Source organism: Papilio polytes, unplaced genomic scaffold (genome assembly GCF_000836215.1).
Source record: "Papilio polytes unplaced genomic scaffold, Ppol_1.0 DF824135.1, whole genome shotgun sequence".
NCBI classification, from domain to species: Eukaryota; Metazoa; Arthropoda; class Insecta; order Lepidoptera; family Papilionidae; genus Papilio; species Papilio polytes.
In genome coordinates, this window is record NW_013525069.1 from 3,002,340 (window position 1) to 3,027,049 (window position 24,710).

The 24,710-nt window shown below is 30.8% G+C and overlaps 2 protein-coding genes across 4 annotated transcripts in view; one reads left to right on the forward strand and one right to left on the reverse strand.

Moving 5' to 3' along the window:
• Nucleotides 1-24,710, forward strand: part of LOC106099202 (solute carrier family 12 member 6) — a 199,242-nt gene that overhangs the window by 57,056 nt on the left and 117,476 nt on the right. The gene's annotated exons all lie outside the window — the stretch shown is intronic.
• LOC106099203 (monocarboxylate transporter 9-like) lies at nt 314-12,106 on the reverse strand. 2 transcript variants are annotated; one of them, XM_013277669.1, is made up of 8 exons: nt 11,733-12,106; nt 6,413-6,539; nt 4,989-5,411; nt 4,553-4,904; nt 4,103-4,250; nt 2,522-2,666; nt 1,862-2,053; nt 314-749 (listed from the first exon to the last, which is right to left on the reverse strand). In XM_013277669.1, the coding sequence occupies exons 1-8, from the start codon at nt 11,847-11,849 to the stop codon at nt 604-606; spliced, it is 1,650 nt and encodes a 549-aa protein (XP_013133123.1). In that variant the 5' UTR covers nt 11,850-12,106; the 3' UTR covers nt 314-603. The 2 variants fall into 2 exon arrangements, with proteins under 2 accessions (XP_013133123.1, XP_013133125.1); XM_013277671.1 differs by having other exon boundaries at nt 6,413-6,535; nt 11,733-11,859.

Below are 24,710 nucleotides of genomic sequence, written 5' to 3' on the forward strand. Positions count from 1 at the left end.
ATGTATTTTTTATGAGATAATGTAAAATTATTTCGGTTCCATGGTTTATCGTAATTTTTATTTATATACTGTACAAAATTTGACCACAATGTGAACTTTGATAATCAGTAGCTTAGTGAAGTTAGTAATAGTAATCGGAGGGCAAGACGCGGGCAATTTTTTCAAACAAATGAAACAAGTGTTACGTCGTCTTTATGTGCTTAATCAATTGTAATAATTGCACATTGCAACAAAAAAACAATCTATTCTTTTACTATTAATAATGATTCTAAACAATTTTAATTTTAAAACTACGTTATGGCACTTTCTCGTTATCAATTAAAATAAATTATACTTTGTGTAAATTATAGGTTATTGTAATTAATGCCGATTTCTCTGATGTGTTTATAACAATGGCACAGCCCGTAAAAACAATTCGGACGAATGGGCTGGCTTGCTCAGTGCAATACCACGACCACAGAATATAGGCTTGAAGTGGAAACAATTCCGCGTTTCGTCTTATGGGTTCTGATAGAAATTTAAACCCTTCTTCAATATTTATTTTATCTCAATAGACACTACATGAATAGTAAAGTTATTCTGAAGTGACAACAATTCTTACATTTAACCTTGCACACATTTGGAATTTTTTTTATGCCTCATATATTTTAATATAGCCTCCATCGTCCACGGAACAACACATAGTACATTGCACATTGTTAACATACTAAAAGCTAAAACGTAGTTTCCGGTGTAATCACGAATGAAACCTGAGAACAAAAATTAAATAAGCATATAATTATTATAAAAAAACTCCTTACAGACTGCATAAAAGAATGAGTAAAACTTTTTCTATAATAAAATTCACTCTCTTTCAATTTTGGTATCTGTATTTACAACTAGCTTTCGCCCGCGACTCCGTCCGCGTGGAATTAGAATAACAAAATGCCTATGTTTTCTTCCCGACTATACTCTACATCTATGTTAAATTTAATCGAGATCCTTTTAGACGTTTAGCCGTTTAGGCTACAAACTCTAACAAACATCCATCCCTCAAAGCTTTCGAATTTATAATACTAGTAAGATTAAACAAAGTTGCTTCTCCAAATACTAATTCAAGGAACCTAAGGATCTTTGTTTTATGTTTAAGGTGTATTAAGAATGTAATAAATCATTCACTCAAAAGCAAATATCATTACCGTGGCATTAATCTGTTGGCTTTGAGAAACACGGTTATTACATTAAGATTAGCTATGAATATTAATCAAGAAGTTACTGAGTCGAGTTGTTGTGACACTTTGTGAAACAGTTTTCTTATATAACTTTCTCCGCTCCTAGTATTATTCCATTACGCAGCGAGTGGGGCAAAACTTTATCAGCGGGTGTTTTATAGCACTCATAAATTTTAGGCACATTTATGTAAAAAAAACTAAACCGTGTATCCTACTAATATTATAAATGCGAAAGTTTGTCGGAATGGATGTTTGTGAGAGTTTGTAGCCTAATCTGCTAAACTGATGAAATTTGGCACAGTTGTAGAATGAAGTCTACTTATTAAGTTTTACTAGCTATTATAAAGTATTATTTATTAATGTTAAAACAAACAATCCGACTAACTGTACCTCTACGACACTCAAGGGAAGAATATAGCCAACCAGTATCGGACCCTGAGAGTAGGTGCTGTCACTTTTAGTTAAGAAAATAGTGAGATATCACAATTTAGTTCGACTTATGCTCTCCAGATCAGTTATCCTTGTCGTTCTATACAGAGATCGTAATGTAATACGCACAAAAAACGTTAAATCATCATCTCGCTGACCTTAGCCTACTACGAGTCATCTCTCATTCATAAGTCACTCTGGTAATAAAGAAGAGCATTTACCTATCATTGGTCCAATGGTTAAACTAATTCCACCAGCTAACAGCATGTATAAACCATAAGCGGGTGGATATCTCTCTATAGGAACGTGTTCCGCCATCACAATTGGTTGCGCGATGTGTAGAAGAGATCTTATTGCTCCTAAGATCCCAGTCAATACTAACAGCGGGATGTACGACGTAAACTGTACGAACACTGAAAAGAAAAAAAACTTTATAAAACCTAGGATTAGATTAACGAGCAAATTAAACTAGACTTAATTGACAAACATTAGACATCTGCAACAATATAAATTTGTGTTAGAGATATAGGAGAGAGAGAAAATACTGCAAAGGGAAACGCCTTTTTCCATTCTTTTTGTCCTTCGCATCCAACTCTATCTTACTTTTCACTATTATTATAAATGCGAAAGTTTAGATGGATGGATAAATGTTAGAGTTTGTAATCGGAACTGCTCAACGGATCTCGATGATATTTGGTATAGATGTAAAGGAAAGTGGGGAAGAACATTGGTCACCCACTTTTATTTATTTTAATTACACGCGAACGGAGTCGCGGGCGAAAGCTCCATATTTTCCTTACTAGAAATGGTTTACAGCTTTACTAGTAAGGAAAGGATAGTAAAAAGGTTTATTAGTGTTTGGAAATCATGTATTAACTTACCAATACGAAAGATGGCAGTTAAAAGTGCGCCGACATAAAACATGTAGCGACTGTTCATTCTGAAGAACTGGCCTGATACTCCTAATAGGAGACGAGCGGACATATCTGTCGCACCACCGGTTGCGATGATGTTTGCTATCTGCCCCTGTTGATGTCAGATTTAAATTATAAATCAGAAAAGGAACTAAGAAACAATGAAAGGTGACATAATTCCGAGAAGTTTATTGAAGTAGATTAACATTATGTTACCTTATATTTAAAAAATCCTTATTTTTAAAGGTTTGTTGACGAATTCAGGGACTTATCCACACTAACAATATAAAGACAAAATATTTGTATTTTTGGATTTTTGCATGTATTGAAATAATCAAAAAAGCTAACTAATTTAAAAAATTCTTTCACCATTAAAAAGCTATTATTAGAGAGTAACATAGGCTATATTTTTATTACTTTTTAATTTCAAGAGTGTGAAGTCACGAGAAACAGCTAGCTACTATATTAATAAAATAAAAAAATGGAATTTACAAGTTCAACTTTAATCTTTTATTTTTTTAATAGCCTGCGATTATTATCTGAAGATAATGGAAAGTTTTCAGTACGAGTATGTAAAGCAGCCTTAACAGTCGTTAGATTTAGACCAGTTTGTCTCGAGCACGCTGTATTGACGCCACTTCAAATGATCCTCGTTTCCTTATTTATTGGAATAGTTCAACTTCTTAAGATTATTATCTTGGTATGGTGGAAATTGATACTTTCTTTGTTTATTGTGACTGTGCTCATATTAAAATCGTGTGTTTACATTGTGTAACTAAAATCAATATAGACAAAGAAGAAAAGTTAGGATAAAGAGTTGACATGACTTGACATGTCTAATTTTTTTTTTAAATTTAAATTTCATTGACACACAACAGGAATTTCTAAAATCGTGTATTAATATAATTTAAGACGATTGTGTTAACACATTAATATTTTTATGTAAATATATTACTATTAAAATGTGGATATTTTTAACACTTAAATGTCAACGATTTTTTTACACTTCTAATATTGGCAAGTTGATAATAAATTCAACATAATTATTTGTATTGGAGTATTATTAATAATCGCTATAGTAACCTTGATATTGCATCTTCTAAAAAAAAAACTTTCCAGCTAAGTATTTCTTATAATAGTATTTCATTATAATAATTTTCCACTTAATAATAAGATCCTGTTTATTATTAAAATATCAATGATTGACTTGTATTGTTAATATTTTGATTTGAGCATAAATTGGTTAAATATAATTTTTTTCTATTATTATTATCTTTATTATATTTTAATTTGATCAGATTTGACAGCATCAACATCGTGTAATCCAATATTTTGTTGTTTTTTGCATGTAACACCGGATTTCGTCTTAATTTGAATTACAAGTATATTATTACAATTTTTTGTAACATTGATACGTGTTGTTTGTTTTGCAGTAAAAAATGATCTTGGTAGCATTATTTATGATTTTTTTCCTGTTTTATTAACCATTATAAAAATAAATTAGTGTCATTTAAAACTGTCTTATCATTAGGATAAATCAATTCTTACCCTATTGAGATGATTTTTATCGAGAAACAAGGGCTCCAATGTGAAGAAGGTCAAGTCAGAAAAGAATGTCAAGGCCATTCCTATGATGATATTGTCATAGACCAAATCCTTCAATAATGTTAAATCCAAGAAATCTGCTACCGTTTGCCTGTTAACAAAAGCAAAAATTGAAATATTATCAAGTGAACTATAAGCCGGAGGTCCCATTTTAATCCCCTTCCTGTTCCTTCTTTTGATAAGGGATGGGTAAGGAAGTGAATTTCGAGATGGAGTAGATGGATAGGAAAAGAAAATACATATTTTCTTATCCCTTCCCCTGTCTAATAACGACAGGTAAATCCTCACCTATGGGTAGTAGTTACATAGGCATCAAGTGGCCTGTTTGTTCGTTTTCTGTCCTTTTACATAAACAGTAAAATATTCTACAGCGTTGATTAAAAAACTGCTTACCATTTTCCTTCTTTGTTTTTAATTATCGGCATTGGTTCAGCTGCAATACTACCAAAGTTACCTAAACTTGATACAGATGCTGCTTTGTATAGATTTTCTAAATAAACGTTATCATTAGAATTAAATTTACTGTCAGTTCTTGTGTCATCAGGAATTAGGACAACGGGAATACTCAGTCTTCTAGAGTCCACTAATTTTGGCACTAGTAGCAGTTCTGATCGGTCTTTTTGTTTATCTGTTGTTGCTAGTAATAAGTTCTCGACTGATTTCGCTTCATCTGTTTTATTCCCATTAATTTTTGGGAAATCAAATTTATTTTCATCAGTTGCTGTGGCAGGTGTGGGCGGAATTACTGAAAATTGAATTAAAAATTTATTACTCTGTTATACTAATGTATGAATTTACAATACCATTGTATATATTACATTAAACTTACGAACAATCTTTTCACAAGATTTTGTCTGTTTCACCATATGCCACTTCACTGGATGCATTACTAACGCTCCGAATATACTGTGAGCAGATATCGCACATAGAATAGCCAAAGTCCCTCTGAATCCGTACTCAGTTATAGTAAATTTTATAAACAATGGATAAACCATAGTTATAAGTCCTATTGAAGCTTTGCACAAACTAAGATATAGTACTTTTTTTCTTGTGAAATAGCTATTGAAACTCGTGTACGAGATGGGTATTAGTAACCCCATTCCGAGTCCTTGTAGGAATCCATTTGTTACTATAAGTTGTGTTGTTGACGTTACAAATATAGCTAGAAATGATGCTAATGTGTAAATACTAGCTCCTATTAGACCAACTTGTCTTAGAGATAGTTTCTTTAAAGCTATGTTTGCTGAAAAACCTGAAAAAATAAAATTTAGTTTAAGAAATTTTCTTCAAATTTAGGTTTATCTCTTGATCTGCATATAAACTAAGGGTCTACGATAAGTTTTATTGTCCGTATCTATTATTTCTTTCCGTTATTAATTATTAATAATTCATGATTTGTCTCGCCATTTAATAAAACTTAAGGTCGCAAATTTATACAATTAAAATACTATACAAATGATACGCTTTAAATTGATTGCATCGTACATTTTTCAGCAAAACTAAATTTATAACATTTAAAAAAGATACGATTCTGCTTTTAGCATAAGATTTTCTTTAAAATTCACATAAAACGGAGTAAATTTTCAACTTAACTACCATATTGTACGTTCTTGAATAGCTACTTCATTTAAGTTAACAACTATCGCAAACTTATCTTACTCGTTATAACTTTAAACTTCAAGACCAACATAGATTTTCCATTTCAGATCCATTACTACTCAGCATTTCATATAAGATCCATTATTCGAATTGCCAATGTTATCTAAAAGCTTCAGAATCGACGCTATTTTGTGGCTTATACTAAAATCGCATAATTTTTTTCATCAAATACTTCAATAGCCTGAATTTCATTTACCATCTATCTATCTATACATATAATAAAACTGAAGTGTCTCTAATATTAAACGAAAAATTTCAGATTTCGGGAAGTACGTATTTGCGTTGCCGATAACGAAAATCGCATTAAAAAAAAGTTGTAAGTCTGTCTGTCCGCAAGCCGCGGTTCGTTTCGCGAAACCTTCAAAACGGCTGGGCCGATTTTGATTGGACTTTCACTGAAGGTTCGCTTACATAAACGGGCATATTATGGACTATTTTTTTAATTCCGCGCTGTCAAAATGGCGTACGGCTGGTCTAAATTTACGCTAAAGAAGTTTGCGAACGATAGCTCGTTTGTAACATAAAGAGTGAAAAGTTAAAGCCTGTCGTTCACAATAACTTATACGAGTATGTTAAAAAAAATCCATTGTTTACCTGCTAACGCCACTGTGACTTGGAACACACCATAAACAACGGTAACAGCTCCCGTGCCCGCTCCCAGTTCGTCCAGGAAATCATTATAAATGAAGCCAAACACAGGCTGATGTGCAGTACCCGCTATCTAACAAAAGAATACAGCTTTAACAAATCTTAGCGTAAAAAAAGCTTAGCTTGTAAGAGGTTAATAACCTTTGGTAATTGGGACACTACTTGTACAAAAACTATTGTGTCTTTCATTCTTATAAATAGCGGAAGTCCTTTATATCTTACGGTAATATATTTTTATCTTATACTAATTTATGTATGCCAGGGGTTGCGAACCAATGGCACGCGAACATTTAGGGCAAGTCACTGATTCCAAATTTATTATGCATTCCAATTGTAAAGTGATTCCTATGCTACGAAATATTCACAATCACAAAGTCTATTTTTTTTCCTAGCACGGCTAGGACATCAATCAATATTATTTTAGAAACATTTCTCTAAAATATCACATTGGTACGTAAAGGTTCGCCACCCTTGGTCACAAGAAGCAAATGTCACAACCTTTCGCGTGCTAAGCAGATCTGTAACTCTTTCGTCACTTATTTCTTCCTTGTAAAAGAAGGAATTATAATTATAAATTAATAATTTGTAATCTGAACCGTTACAATGACAAAGCTATTCAATTCTAATTTCAAAATGTTTTATGGAAATAATCCAAGGCTCCTGTAATGTTTATATTGCATCAGATAATACAGGAAAAATAAATAGTAAAGGTGACCTAATCTACAATTATGTGTTATTTTTCCTTTTGTTTTAAAAAAAGAATGTAAAAAGGTAACTGATAAATTATGGTCTATATTTTGTTCTAATCACCTATATCACCTATATAATTTGAATCGTGGTCAAATACTGGTGCCATTTTTAAAGGACAATTATAATTATAGCGCCTATCATTATTGTAAGAGCATTTAAACTAAAATAAATCATGGCCTATTATTTTTCAAAGTAACTTGTGTCAAAGAAAAATACCGAAACTGTAAAAAAATTTTTCCCTTATTATTAATTGACAAATACATTTTAATTCTCTTGTCTTCGAAAACTGTCCTAAAATTTAAATAATCTATTATTTATTAAATTGTACCAATAACTTTTGAATAGATTTAAATATATTGGTTTTATTTTTATTACAAGATTTCCTATAATGACATGTAAAACAAACTATTAAACGAATATTTATATTCATTTTAAGAACATAATCCTGACAGACGTCCACAAATGTTGTAAATTTTTGATGTCTTTATTACAAAAAACTTTTGACAAAATATTGAATATAAGCTGTTGCTCGCGACTCCGCGTGGAATAAAAAAAAACAAAAGTGAGTAGCCTATGTGTTCTTCCAGACTATCCTCTACATCTATACCAAATTTCATCGAAATCCGTTCAGCCGTTTACAAACTTTAACAAACAACCATCCATCCATCCATCTAAACTTTGGCATTTATAATATTAGTAAGAAGTATGATTAGCTGTTGCGACTTCCCCGTGTAAAATTTAAAATGATTTAAAAAGACTCATCCTATATTACGCACTGATAACGTAGCTTTTTAATAATGTTTTTTTTTTTTAAATCGGCCTAAAAGTATTTGAGTTATTACAATACATACAAAAATAAAAATCTTTTCTCTTTATAATATTAGTATATGTACATGCACACGGAATTTACAATAAATGTAAATTTTATGTAATGTTTTATTTTTCAGTCCATTATTTCTTACTGAAATAAATTGAATACAAGTATAACTTAATTTTAAATAGTTTGTTTCTGAGTTAACACGTATTAAATGTTAATTTAACTTTTAACTTAATAGTTAATTACATAGTAAACACGTTTTTTTAATAATCATAAACACATGGAAATTGACGCGTAAGGTTACAAATAATCGTATTAATGGCCCTGACATCGTTTATTATTTGAATAGGCTTAATATATTTTATTCAGATCTTTTAATGGATAATTATACTCGATATTTATTGTATTTTAAATTTTATTTGCAATGTTATCTTACTAATATTAAAAATGCGAAAGTTTGGATGAATGGATGGATCGATGTTTGTCAGAGTTTGTTGTCTAAACGGCTAAAGGAATCTCGATGAAATTTGGAAGACAGTCTGGAAGAACACATAGGCTACTTTCTTTTGTTTTGTTTAAATTGAACGCGGACGGAGGCGAAGGAACGCAATCTCTAGAAGGTATTGGGGAAGGCCTATGCCCAACAGAGGGCAGAAATAATGATGTATAATTAAAAGTAATTAGTGAACTATTGTCTTGTTATACATATGTATTAAATGACTAATTCCTAACACGTGTCAAAGGTTTTCCTTTAACATTAATATGCATTTATTACATTTAGATTTATAAGGAAAAAATAATAAAATGCACACCATATGTAAGTGATGTAGTCTAAGTCAAAATTAAAGTACAAGTCAAATATAAAATTGAATAATCCTTAATAGAAATTATTTATGTTACCTACGAGTACATCGGTCGTTTGTAAAAATAAACGTATTTTTTTGTATTATTGTGTGTCACGAATAACACTGTCTAAGCCTAAGTCTGACATTAATATATCATTATGTACGAAAATAAGGTTTAACGCAATTCCATTTTATGGAAAGTCCCATTTACATTTTTACTTGTCTATTTCACTGAGTCAATATCCTGAAGCTTTGTTCCAACTTTAACGCGTCTGTTGATGACATCGACAGTTTAATCTATTTCCATTATTATTTCGAATCCTCACCACCGCTACCAACTGTAACCGAGGGCACCAAAACGGTGAAAATCATATAAGCACAAAAAGTGATGCTTTATAGCCTGTTTACTTAAAAAAAGGTCAGTGATACCATTACAAAGTCTTGCAACAGATTCCCTAACTGATTGATGCCTCGAAATCTAGCATGTGAAACATACGTGATCGTAAACTAAGTACTTGCCGCTCTAACACAATCAATGCTAGGTTTTCGTGATTAATTTTATATTAAGAGCGCCCGCTCAAGTAAACAATCGCACAACTGTTATGCGATTGTCGATTGTTTCGCAGCCAACTGTTTAGTTACACGTCTAAAAATCGAATGTGCACACCTCCATACAAGCTTATAGGAATCAAAGCGAGACTAAACAGTTGATGTGATAGTTTAGTTTCCGGTGTGCGCACGCTCTACATGTTGAATTGCTAATCGAAGCAAAATTAAGTAGGCATAGGCCTCTGCTGTAACTGCTTACTCTACAAATTACAACTTTATTACCTACGTAAGATGAAAAATCAGCAATTTACATTTATACGCGTGAATCTGATTTACTGCTTACCTTATTTTATTAATTTATAAACGTTGAATGTCCTTGAAATATTACTCCTAATTCTAGGTCATCGATTCTCCAACTAACAAAATAATAAATCATTTTTAGAACGTTGTTGTGCACAGAAATGCATCCGATGTTAAAAGTGGTTCACTCAACTTTTGTGACGTTAATCCAGGAAGAAGACTCTATCTTATATTTCCTTCTTATAATAATCGTGTTGGTAAATATAGTTACATAGTAACGTAATAGGCGTAGCAACTTAACTTTGTACATCCTTGTTCCTATAATTATTTAATTGCAAAACGTTTTGTCTTGGAATTTATCTCGTGACCTGTCGTAAACCGTTTTATAGCTCGGTCTCATTGACTTCTCATTAAAATTAACTTATCTTTGTAAGGATTATCAGTGAACTACGTTAAGTTTAAAATCGTAAAAACCTTATCAAAAGACGTCATTTGTATCTCTAATTCAATATACACGTAAGTGCAGTTGCACTTAAATCGATGAACCGGTTTTATCTGGTTTGTTTTGGACCCTAAGAGTCTTGTCTATACGATCTTGATTATCCTTAACTTAGGGTAGAATACGACCCTTGAGCATGTATAGTTGATGATAGTGACGTCAATACGAACTTTTCCAATTCCTCTAATGTTACAAAAATAAATATATTTAATATTCATAAAGGAAATGTTCGTCTCGAATGGCCGATATCACCTTGTTTAACATAATCTAACTGAAATAAAATGGAAATTATATACATGTTATATGTCCGAATAAGACCATACTAAAAATAACCAACTAAATTTGGAAACATTTATATTTGGCATATAAAGATAACGTAATAATACTGTAATTTACTTCGTCTGATAGTGGACTTTCCATATTCTTTTTATTGTATGTTCAGGTTAAATTTACTTCATGGTTGAGTAACGTATGTTCTAAATTATAGTGTTTTATATTTATTTTAGGATTTACTTTAAGGACTTACTTACTTACTTTAAGTCCTTAGACGGACTTACGTTAAGTCCTTAGGTTATTATTATTTGTTAGTTATTGCTACTACGTCCGCGCGAAATAAAACATAGTAAGAAGATATCTTAACAAATCAAATAATGCAAATATTGCCTAATATTTTTCCTTATCGATCCATTTACAATAAGAAATACAGATTTTTACTACTAGTGTCTACTAGATCAGAGTACAAATTGGGAATCGAACAGACAACCGATAGACTGTTTACTAACTCTGATAACAATCATGGGTTTCTAATACTTGTATAAAAAACATACTGTTATCCTACTTCCAGAGAAATAAATAGAGATAAAAAGAATCGTTCATGTAATGATTTAAAGATGATTTAAAAATCAACATCTTGTACAAATTAAACTGGGGATCATAAAAAAAAATGTCTTGCAGCGTAAATAATTTAACTCGTGAATATCAAAATAAAAACAAACTTTACACTTTTGGTTTTATTTGAAATGTCAACGGCTTATAAATTCTAACTTTAGGCTTAGCAAAATAAAATAAAAACTTCAACAATTTATTATGGAGAGCTTTTGTTCAATTTTCTTTATTTTACAAAGGATTTATGAATCAAAACCCACATATTTTGTACTTTAGGTTTTTGTTTGCTTTTTTTTTCTTGCACCAAATTTGTGTTTGAGCATTGAAAAATAAAATAAAAAAATTGTTTATGTCATGCCCGATAAAAAGTATGAATCACGTAATTAAAGTCAAAGACCTAACAAATTGCAATTTTTTCTGTAACTTTTACGAGTTTACCATTGCAATTAAAAATTTCGATTTTAAAGTCTTAAATTTAACTTTACAATTTTTCCTCCCATAAGATATGCTCTACGTTTATTACTAAATGTTGTGAAATTCTGATTTTTTATATCAATAAAATATTTAAAAAAAAATAAGCATTGCGACATTTTTATAAAGGTAGCAAAAGAAGGTACTTACAAAAATAACTGACAATCCAACGCAGACCAAATATCCCCATCCACCCTCAGGGGGGACCATTTCGAAGTTCTTATCATCACACTCACTACCTCCGAAGTTCCCTCCATTAACACCCATATTACAGTTCACTTTCCTCCGCCGAATTCAGCGAATGTGTAAACGAACGACAAACAACAACGTTTTATAAGACAACTGCTGGTGGTCTTATTGATAAATATGCAATAAATAAGCGCTTCTTCTGTTTGCTTATAGCTTTAACAACTAACACTAATAAGCTACGATACGTGCTCTAACATTTCGCAAACAGAGCCCTTGGAATTCCCACAACACAATAAACAACTGATACTGTGATTGAACGCGACAACAAGCCGCGATGTCTATTAAGGTACTACTAACGGTGCTTCCAAGTTTAAAAAAAAGAAAAAATAATTATTATCTCGAGCGTTCCGTATATATTTTTTTAACCAGTTTTCTGTTCTCTGTGTTTGTTTCTCTCTCGCACATGTGTCGACCGGACGAATGCAGATGATCTATTTAATCTTTGTCACTCGTTACCCAATATTTTTACCTAATAATTGAAACTAGATTTAAGCGGCATTCTTCAAGTTTAAGATAACTATTCAAATTAAGTTTACTTGTTAGTACAAGTTAGGTACTTTGTAATTAATAACTCATGGGATTATTAATTAACAATTTCAGTTTAAATAAACTACTTTTGTGTCACCATAGACACTACTAAATATATATTCAGATAAGCATCATAAAAATGTAAAACGTCTCTATTATTTCATTAATAAGTTTATGTTATATCTATTATCTTCGTAGATATTTATTTGTACAATGGGTATATTAAATAATAGTGCGTTATTACTATTTGCATGAAACTTAAGATAGATAATATATTGCTAGATGCATAAATTTTCCTTGGAAATTCCGTTATTTCAGGGTACAGATACAAGTAAACATTTCTAATTAATATCTACATAATATAACCTGTACTTTCAGTCTTTTTAGTACAATTCTTGTTTATCTCACTTTTTAATATTTCACTAATATTATTTATGCAAAAGTTTTTACAAATGGATGGGTTTTACGATCAACATATTACTCAGTATTTTTTAAATCCAAGCAGATGAAGTCGCGGGCTACAGCTAGGGATATACATATTGTTTTAAAGGTCTGTATGGAGTTCATTCACATCATGGTATTATGATTTTATGGTACAATGAATAGCCCTGTTTAGATTGCGTTAAAAGGAATGTACTAATTTTATGTGAATTGTTCTCATCTAAATGGTATTTATTAGGTGGTTATTTTAACCAGTTTTTTTTTATTTGTGCGTAAATTACATAGTAATTTAATAATGTATGTAAATATATGAAGGTTATCTATTTCAATTTATTATCAATTTATTTGATTAGTCCCTAATGGTACGCTGACAAGATAACCAGTAGAAATGTCATGTCTTCAACTGGTTACTTTAAAAGAAAATTAAGTTTAAAATAACAGAAACTAGTTTCAATCAAGTAGATATTAATGTGTTAAAATTAGATAAGAATTAAGATTTGCTAATAAAAGTTGTAGGCAGAACTTGCTAACTGCAAAGCGAGCCACGTAACTATGGGTTTTGACTGCTGAGATTTTTATACACATATCTTTGTCTCTGTTTCTTTCAATAGAATAAAAGAGATAACCAATATGTGTCGATGCAAGTCAGAGCTTCCTTGTTAGACTCAACGACATAAGTAATGAATCTATAATAATTTTATTGCTATTGATAAACTTTGCCTTCATTTCAAGTCCTTACTAATAGTGTATGTAATTTATTTAATGGAAAACAAATGACTCTCTTCCTTGATCGATTAGTAATGTTTTGAAACGTTTGCCTTTGAACACCATTTTACTCATAAACATTACAATCATGTCAGTTATTGTAAGAGGAAGCTATTTTAATTAAAGTCTATATTGACAAAGTAGCAGTAAAAAAATTGAAATTGTAGACAGATAACTTGCTTACTTCGACGTTGTAACGCTTACTTTGTTGTCCAATGTTATGCAATCGATCTAAATTCATCAAGCCATTAAACTTTGAACTCAGTCAGGGCAAAGGAATTTATATTTTTTATGTGAAGGTTAATTTTATGTTGGTATAATTATAATTATATTAACCCGCACTTGGCCAGCGTGGTTGACTATGGCCTAGTCACCCCGTATTAGGGTAGGCTCCGAGCCCCTCGGTGGGGACGTATAGTGAGCTGGTGATGATGATGATGATGATAATTATACTTGTAAAATTAGTTTCTTATGCATTATCCATTGGCTAACAAAATATGGCAATAATCTAAGAATTTATCCGATTTACAAATGACAAAGTAATTTTATGTTCATAAATTACGATATTTTACGAGTTTTAATCTAATTAATAGAAAACTGTTTTGTAATACATATCTAATGGGATGCATTAATTCAATTACAGTTACTGACAGAAGTTGTTTCCGCTTCGTATAAAATAGACTTGGGATCATTAGTCTAATAAAATATTTGAATATACAAACTCGTTGTTCATACGTTTACTTCAATTGATACATTATTCTGTAAGCGGGTTGCCCTAGACACTGGTATACTTAGTAAAAAAATATCTCATTTTTCAAGTTCAACTAAGATGTTTTTTCGACCAGTTTTAATTAATTACAAGGCTTGAAAAGTACAAGTGGGCATCGTCTGAGTCGAAAAGACAGTGTATTAAAGTACCGTATATGTATATAGCCTACATTTTTTCGTACTGTAAAAAAAGTTAACCGGTCAAGTTAAACTTTTTAATAAGACGTTCCTGTCAAACCTTTAGCGGTATCAACGTAACTTTATTACTCTTTCACAAATAAGTCATGATGTAAGCTTAAAAACAAAATAAAATATTTAATTTCAATTTGAAATTCTTTATTTAATACATCTTAGAGTTGCTACATATTACATACTAGCTGTTGCTCGCGACTTCACCCGCTTGAATTTCAAAAACATGGCCCATGTTACTCACGGATTACGTAGCTTTTTAAAAGTGAAAGAATTTTCGAAATCGGCCCGATAGTTCTTGAGTTATTTTAATACATACAAAACTACAAATCTTCCTCTTTCTAATATTAGTATAGAAGTATAGATTGTAAGGATATTATCTTGTATATAGCTCCTTTATTCAGGCAACTTATAAAAGACGTAATAACATTACCAACATAAATAGTAGTATATAAAATTAAAACGTTAAATAATTCAGCGACAAGTAAATAATACGGTTGTTAAAAAAAATTATGTAAGTTCTCGAAAAACCAGTTTCTCAATCTGTCACTAGACATTGAGTTTTAACATGTTCGAGATTGTTCTTTCACCTCTCGGCCAATTTTGTAACTTATGTATAAAAACATGCAAATTCATGTTATAATTAAGGTAGTAAAAAATATAGTTAGTATATATTTTTACGACATACGTAAAATTGATGGCTGGATGTTGCTCCCAACTTCGATAAGCATTTGATATTTTTATTTTTTATTTTTTATTATTACACTTTTCTCACTAACTGTACAATCATATTTGAGTGTCCATGTGTCATCTACGTAAGGTTAGAGGTTATCGATGTATGTTGTTTTTTTTTTAGGTCAAAAACATCAGGCGCGTGCCAAGAAACAAGAGTATCACTCGATAATATTGATAATCTAATTAACGAAGTTATTTTTTTTAATCATTTTTTTAAAAGCTACTTATTAATAAAAGCAATCGTTTAAAGTATACATATTTTCATAATTGAATAATATAATTGCCTACTATGCAATGCTTAACTAATACTTGTAGCCCGGATTTCGTTGCAAAACTAAGATTATATTGTAAGCAATAACTTTCATGTAAACAAAAAGAAACATTTTTTTTTTAAACACAAAACAGTCCACGATTTTTTTTAGGAATTCTTATCATGTTATACAGCCTGGAACACATTTGGGGCAAACATCCGAAATCTTTTTTTTACTTAAAAAAAAAAGAAATATTAACGATACTAATATAATAAAGAGGAAAGATTTGTATTTTTTGTATCTATTGAAATAACTCAAAAATTACTGGGCCGATTTCAAAAATTCCTTCAAATTAGACAGCTACGTTATCACTGAGTAACATAGGTTATTATTTTTAATTTCACGCGGTCGAAGTCGCGAGCAGCAGCTAGACTTTGAGTATAATTAAATAGCGCTACTCCGAATTTAGACAACAAATGCATTTATTCAGTGCAACATTTATTAGATCACAGAAAACATGCATAAAACATTCAAATGTCAATACTGATTATCAGAATTAATGTATTACATTGACCTATTATTTTGATAAGCAAAACACAACTTAAGGAAAAATATTATCCTTTTCTTGACAGTGAAAAAGTAGTTGCACATAATTTTCTTTTACCTTAACCGTTTTCTTCACTTGTAAAGAGTATTTCATTTTTTTACTTCTCTATTATAACTAAGCGAGTTTTTTTTTTATTAATTGTTAGAAATTAACTGTGTCTGTCGGTTAGGAAGGTGAAATATCTATATAGAGGTTATAGAAAGTATAAATATAATTGTGCGAGTATTTTAAAAATACAGTTCAGTATAAAGAGAATCATTAAAACGTTTATTGCGGCAATTAAAATCATAATTCTTCATCCGGTGCGGCGGCGGGCTAAAATGCGCCCCCAAAGATATTTCCGCCACTGCGTGGCAGGTCTTTTTAGGCCCACCAGCACTAGGATAGATTAAGCTGCTATAACTTTGTGGAAACATAATACATTTTATATAATGATACATACTATGATAATTGTTTCGCACTAGCGAGAGGGACATAGTTTTCTTCTTCCGCCCCAGCTTAAGTACCGCGTCAGGCCGATTTCGGCCTGTTACAAAGTGGACGTTTTAATTTGGATTACTGATTATTATTACTTTTGATAAAGTTAAACTGGCTTAGTTAATCAAAAAAGAAAAATAAGACAAAATATTCTCTCAAAAAAGTTATATTCGTTATAACTTTGCTATTTTGAGATATTCTCTGTAATATTATCCTGTCGAGTCACTAAAATATGTCCTCATTGCGTTTAAAATGTTAAAGTGTAGAGACAACGTTTAAAGGCAACTTAACAAAATTGGTGTTCTAAGAATAGGAGCAAATGATACGGCACAGAAACAGAATTAATAACATCGGTTGCAAAACGTAGGCTATTTCCGTCTACAGTTATTGAGTTAACAACACGTAAGAGATCACTTAAATTATACTTAAGTAATTTAAGTAAAATACTTAAGTATACGATACATTTCTGTACAAGTAAACTATTAATGTAAATTGTTGTTTGTATGTCTTCTAGAAGTTGCTAAACAAGTGAATGTCAAAAACGATTGTGATTTTCTTTTGTTTATCATGAAAATTATTGCAAACCGTAAAATCATTTGAAATTGCTTTGATTTTGTCAATCCAATGCAAACAGTTCTACTAGTAATATAACAGTATAATATTAATAAGAATAAAGTAATTATTTCTTGAGATCTAATAGTCAATAATTAGTACTACAATTATAGGCGATGCAATTATTGGCGTCAGCGTAAATATTGTTTTACCGTGATATGTAATAAAAGTATAAAGGTCACATGATTGCTACCGTAAGTAAAATTATAGAAAATTTAACTGCAACATGAAGTACAAAAGGGGCCATTCGACTCACCGACCGATCGACCCATGAGGATTTTCCCATTGGGTCGATAGATCGGTGGATCGATCGATCAATCGAAAAAATCCGGCATAATTTGTAGCACATTTTTGTAATTGTCACTAATGCACCTCGGGTTATATGAGTTTCAATGTCTGTAATTGATTTTAATGTTAAGAGGTTATAAAGTAAAAAAAAAACGTGCGTCATCGTTATGTAGATGCGTTCTGTATTTATGTGAAACGGATCAATATATTGACATTTCTAATTAATATCAAATGTATTTTAGCATGAAAATTAAACAATATTCTTTGGTTTAGACATCTACAATCAACAGGTCTTCAAACTGGCTTTTTATGTTCTAATAATATATTCATACTTTTTAACGAACAGTATCGGATATGTTAACAACTCGATCGGTAATAATATCATTGCGCAATATTTATATTTCTTATGAAAACTCAAAAAGTTGTCCAATTAAAAAAATCCTAAAGATATTTTTTCACATTAAAACTTAAAAAGAGAGTGGCATGAATTCCCCGAAAGAGCGATCGCTTCTTATAGAATACGTAAAAGCATGTGTTGTCGTTTAGTCGAAGGAACGTTCACAAAGAAGATACTTATCCTATCTTTACCTTCCAAACTCAAACGAATTGTTTTTTTGTAAGGCTGGGAAGATTGAAGGGAATAAAATTAGTCCTCTGATGTACATCTATCAGAGGAAACGAGGAATTGCTTCCACTAAAGCTTGTCTTCCGTGTGTTACCAGCGATATTGCTAGTGGTTTACATCAATTTATTTATTTTTTACAATTCATTATTTTTTCTACAAAATAAATTACGAATGAAATTATGTAATGAATTTCCACAACTAAATCTCCTTTATAAAAACAAATGATGTGTTTTTTTTTTTTCAAAGAATATTTAAAGCGACATTTTCTATGAATTTCGACAATGGAAGCCCAATGTTTCGGTTCGATATTTAAAGAATGCAGTTTACCTTGAGAGTATGAGAGCTCTATCGTCTCTCTATAACTCTGTATAGATTTAGTTTTTATTCGGTTAGTGATCTGAATAGTTTTTAATAAATTTTATATTATATTATGCAAGTACAATTAATATCCATTCTTTAAGTTTTTAAATTAAGAAAGTATAAAATATAAACGACTAACTTTCACTGAATCTTTGACAGTTGATGTTTGTGATTCCGGTATCCCTTACACTTATTAACAAAAAATATATCCAATTTGTGAATAAAAATAAATGCTAATCGATTCTTCTATATCTATTTTTAGAATAATGTATTCAAATTTATTATTCACGCGTCAAACTCAAAAATGTGTATTTGCATATTTCGGTCGAGACCTAACACAACATAATTTTTATTACCTGGCCATAAACAATAACAAAAAATAAAGATACAATATTTTGATTTCCGTTTTGATATGGAATATTTTATTACTACATTTCGTTAATTCGAAACAAGTGCTAAAATACATATTTAATGTAATAAATAACACAAAAATAATTAATAATAAATGATTTTATGGATAAAATCCGAAAAGTATTAAATTTTATTGAATAAATTTATTTATCTGCAACAATAATCGCTTTATCATTTTCAGAAAACTTTATGATACTTTTAAATTTTATTACAGTGCTAATGGTTTTAATTTAGCTATTTCGGTTGCTAGTATTAATAAATATAACATGTAATATTTCCTTTATTTATTTGTAGAAACTCTATTTTAAGTTCTATAACTTCGAATTGTAAAAGTAAATAAAGGAGCGCTGCTAAAAAAGGCCAAACACAACCCTTTCCCCTCAGAGGGCAGGTTATCCCTGAAAGATCCTCTCCCCTGGCACAGAGGAAAAAATCCGATAATTGATCAGTGAGCAGATAGCCCTGTACTTCTCGATTTCTTAGTTTTACATACTAATAATATGAATGACTAGCTGTTTCCGTGCGACTTCATTCGCATGAATGAATTCAATTGCAAATGTCAAAATGACATACATGACATGATAACAAAGCAAGGCAATTTTGCTTCCTTGATGTTGGCAGCAACTTATGGTCTCTTTCCCACATTAGGGTTTTTATGCAAAATATTTACCCCCTAAGTTTAATGGTGTAAAAATATATAGCCTAAAGCATGACGTAAGTGTCTGGCTTTTTATTAAAAAAGAAATACTAAAAAAATATGCTGTAATTGCTGACATCTTAGGCAACAAAGAAGTGTGTGTTTACGCTTTATTATAATAGTATAGAAGTATAGATGGATAGGTGTCAATACACGTACTGTGTTAAGAAAACAAAAAAGAAAACTTGGGAATTACATAAATTAATAATTGATTATTATTCCTATTTCGACGCATGCTTTTATCAGCGAGTTTAAACCAATGTAATCCTTGTTGTCTTAAAAAGTGGTTTGACTTGGAAATATTCCGTACATAACGATCTCATTTACATCACAAAAGTTGTATGCTTGTCTTTTATATAAAATTATTATTTTAATATAATAAATTAATCGAATCATCTATTGTACAATTGCTATTGTTATATACTTAATATAATATAAAATATACGATACCATTTGATAATAATATTAATGTACTATATTTTATAATTTTAATTAAGAACCCATTTAAAATGTTAATTGTCCAGTTATGTTAAAGTTTGCACTTTAGCGGTACACAATTTTAGACCAGACATAATTCGTATTAATTAAATTGGATCGCATTACATTACTTCTTTATAAGAACTGGAAATGTAACCGCAACATCCGAAAAGTTATTCTAAATTCTAATACATTTCAAATAATATTTTCTGACAACCTATAAGTTCAGATAGATATCATACTAATATTATAAATGCGACAGTGCGATGGATGTTTGTTAGAGTTTGTAGCATAAACGGCTGAACGGATTCTGACGAAATTTCGTAAAGATGTAGAGGATAGCCTAGAAGAACATATAGGCGACTCACTTTTGTTTTTTTTTAATTCCACGCGGACGAAGTCGCGGGCGAAAACTAGTAATGTATAAAGTTGTCTCAGATTTATTTATTGTCTTGTTTATTTGAGGTTGCTTTTGTTTATTTTAATTTTGATTGCTCTGATTATAGCTAGGAATCTTTATAATCTGTGAATATCGCTATCAAGTAACATGACATTTTAGTTGACATTTAAATTTCTTTTTTATTTCTTTTCTTTTCTAATGGCGCGCATCGTCCATGTTTGTTATTTGCTAAAATAATTTAATTAACTTGTATTTAAAAACAAATAAAGAAGCTATGGGGAAACTCTTTAGACCACGAATATCAAATTACAAACAGTTGAATATTTATAATTCTCTACAAATTTCGTCCACATCTGTAATTTTGTTAGCATAAAATATAGTATTTCCGTTTTTATTACATCTACAGTTACTAAAGAATTAGTAGGGATCTTATGTTTATGGAGTAAAAAGACTTAAATCTCTAATTAAAAACACTTTATTTTAACACTAAGAACATCTTAAAAATAATGAGTTAATCAAATGAATATCACAGCTTTCACACAAGGAGAAAGTAGTATACTACATAACTACAGCTTACAGCTTTAAAAACTGCCAGTGGTAGTGTAAGGTAGAGCAAAGTTAGGAAACGCCCAGAGCGGTAAACAGTAGATACTATTGTCTGCGTTTTGCAGTCTCTAGTTATAAGCAACAGCCACAGGTTACCGTTATAGCGCCGTAGAAATTACGCCCAGGGCCCTAATAGGCCTATAACTGGTACGATCACCTTAGTCGTTTTGACAGCATTTAAAAAGTTAAGTAGAATAAATTCGTTCATAAACTTTAATACTGTTATGTAAAATACTCTTATAGTTATTACATTAAAAAGCTAGATAAGAATTATCCCTTTTTAGATGTTTGTATCTTTGGCTTTCGTTTATGTTTGTTCTTTTTGTAAACCATTTCGACGATCCAAAACATGATAACAATCCCAAAACAGGATGTTAAAATATATATTGCCGTCGGATAACTTCCCGTCAAATCACGTACGGCACCTGGAGGAGAAAAAGAAATTAAAAATTTCAACCAATCTTTATCCACAACGAAGTTACAAGGGTGTCAGAAGTGTCCTGAAGCGCTTCGACAAAGTATTTGAACGTGCTTGACACCCAGATTGAATATCATACCAATAAAATTTCAAATTTTGAAGGCGATTATTCCCAAAACATGTCTAACGAATAGTATTATATCAATTGGGTTTGTTTTTCTTTTTAAGAAAATAAATCTACTACTGTGAAAAGGTTTTATTTTGTTTATAATTTCAATTACTTCGGTGTTGCTGTTTTAACAATTATTATCATATTATATTATCTATACGATAAGAACTGTTTAGTTTAGCTAAATACCTGTCTGCTAGTTAATAATTTGAACAAACCTACGCAGTAATAAGTGTTAATTTTTGCACACATAATAAAAGACTTAAAAACATACTGCAAACTCTTAAGCCTAGTTGACGAAGTTTTTTTGAACGGAAAAAAAACTGATTTTTGTACAGTCAAGTTTTTAGATATGAAATAAACAAGTTCAGTAAAATGTTCAAATCAGTTGGACTGGACACTATCGAATGAAGGGTTAAGTTGGTTGGGAAATAACAATTGAATTTTATCTTACCGATGATTGGTCCAAGTGATAAATTAGCGAACCCGAAAGCTAACATAAATATGCCCATAGCGGACGTGAACTGCTCGGGTTTCACTGCCTCTGCTATCACTTGGGGTATCAGCATCATTATGGTGCACTTCGACATACCCATTAGTGTCAGAAAGGACAGAATCGTTGTAACATTTTCAAATCCTAGCATTCCTGAAATATGAGCAATAAAAAAGTATATAAACATGTAGCTAATTATTTTTATCTTTTGTTTTACAGCATTTTTAATGGCTATCAACTATATGAAAGTAAACACTTAAGCACATAATTTATGATTCTTTTTAAAAATGTATTATTTATAAATATATCTGATCGGTTATTTTGATAAGATAATTTGGTTTTTGACCTTTTTAAAGCTAAAAGAAATTAGAATTAATAGATTAATACCAAAAAATATATGTTACTATTATATTCACCTAATCTCGTTGCCACAGCCAAAAATAAACCGACGAGATAAATTTGTTGACTCTCGAAACGAACCAACCAGGGGCTACCAATTATAAACATAATTCTAGTGACTAGATCTCCAAAACCGTTCAATGAAACAGCCCATGCTACTTCAGCCTGAAAATAATATAAAACAATTGATGTTGAAGACTTAAAATACAATATCTGTCGAAACTACGTAACCTATGGAAGATCATAGTACTGTCAGTGAAGTCGGCTCATATAGGCAAATGACTCCTAGGCCTTATTTAAGCATGTCTCTAATATTCTTTAGATTCCAAGTGTCATCATCGCCAGCACTTTTTGCAGCCTTATGATGATATCACACCATCAAAATGTCATTTTCAACTCTTTAGGTGTAGTCGATCAGTTGCTACCAACATTCATTTTTCAAACCAAAATTCTTAGCAAAAAGGAAAATAAAGAAAAATCTGTCCGAAACTTAAACTTACTTCTGTCCAATTCATCGCGTATAGTGTTTGAGGAAGCATCAATGTGAACGTCAGATCAGCGAACCCGCATATAGCTAATCCTAAACCGGCATTTGATAAAATAAATTTTTTCATTAGCGATAAATCGACTGCTTCTAAAATTATGTCTCTGAAAAAAAAAAATCAAATACAACATACATTCGAATTCTATTGACAGAGAATTTTCAAAAATCTCGTGAATGCAGATAAATGTGCGAACCTCGGCTAACGCTGTAAACGCCATATAATTGTCAACATTTTAAAAAAATGTTCAAAATACTCACCTAATACTTTTACTTTTCCCTATTTCCACATCGAGTTCTAAATCTTTCTCTCCCTTCTTGTCTTTGTTTATTTCTATTTCTTTATCGGATAGTTTAACACAAGGAATGTTTTGATCTGTTTTATCTTGGACCAAAAGTAATTTCATTTCTGAAATCAGTAATAAAATTTTGTAAGTATTAGATTAAATTATGTGACTTGAAATGTCCAAATAGAAGCTTAAAAAATATAATGAAATAAATTGTAAAATCGGAAAAACACGTGCAAGTACCTAGCACTTTTGCACAACAGGTACTGGTGCCAGCTAGAGACATTTGTGAACACTAATTTGCTTGCCAATACGTATCAGATGGCTTGCACGATATTTGATCTTGTGACAGCTAGATGCAACTAAAAGAGGAGCCAAGGGGAGGTATGACTCATAACACATAAACGAAGGATATGTTTTTTACCAGAATTTTCAATGTTTGGTATTTCAATTTTCTTCATATGTCTTTCGACTGGCTGCATAAGGCAAACAGCTACAAAAGTGTGCATATTGATAGCTGATAATAAAACAAATGCTCCTCGGAATCCATAATAACTTATTACCATGTTCACTAATTGCGGAGAAAATAACGCCACGATAGCTGAAAAATTAAATTAAACATTTTGCTTTATTTACGTAAACAAATGCATTATTTTAATCTAGGAACAATGGAATTCTATTCTCAATCGGACATCCTTTTAGACATTATCATTATCGTCATTATCAGCCTTTATCTGGCCATTGCTGCACATAGACCTTCCCTAATGCCTTCTACAGATGAGATAGAGAGAACAAGAGAAAGTTACACGTATTGAGATAAATCTTATTTGCATTTCGTACAGCAGATGCCATTTCGAATTAAAATTATATGGTGTCTACCTGTCAATTGTTCTTCATAAGCATTTAATTATTTTATTTTATGTCAATATTTACCTGGAATGGTTTGTGTAACACTTATTGAGAGCAATCTTCGCTTTACAAAATATGCATTTATTACGGAGTATGTTATGTTAAAGAGGAAACCAATTCCGATGCTCTGGAAACAATTTAAATAAATTAATCATCTGAGGATGACAAGAATATAAAAAAAATCCAAAAACTAAAATAACTAAGCAAAAGATACCTGCAAAAGTCCTTGACAGAGGAAGAATATTATTTTAGAATTAACGAACACAGTACCAAAGGCACCGAGGTTCAATAAAATCGCAGCAAAAAAACCCAATTGGCGCGTACTCATAAACTTCAGTAAAGGACCAGTCATAAACCCTGAAAATTACGTTAGTAAACTATTTATTAAAATAATGGTCTGTATGCAGATTTTATTTCCCGGTAACT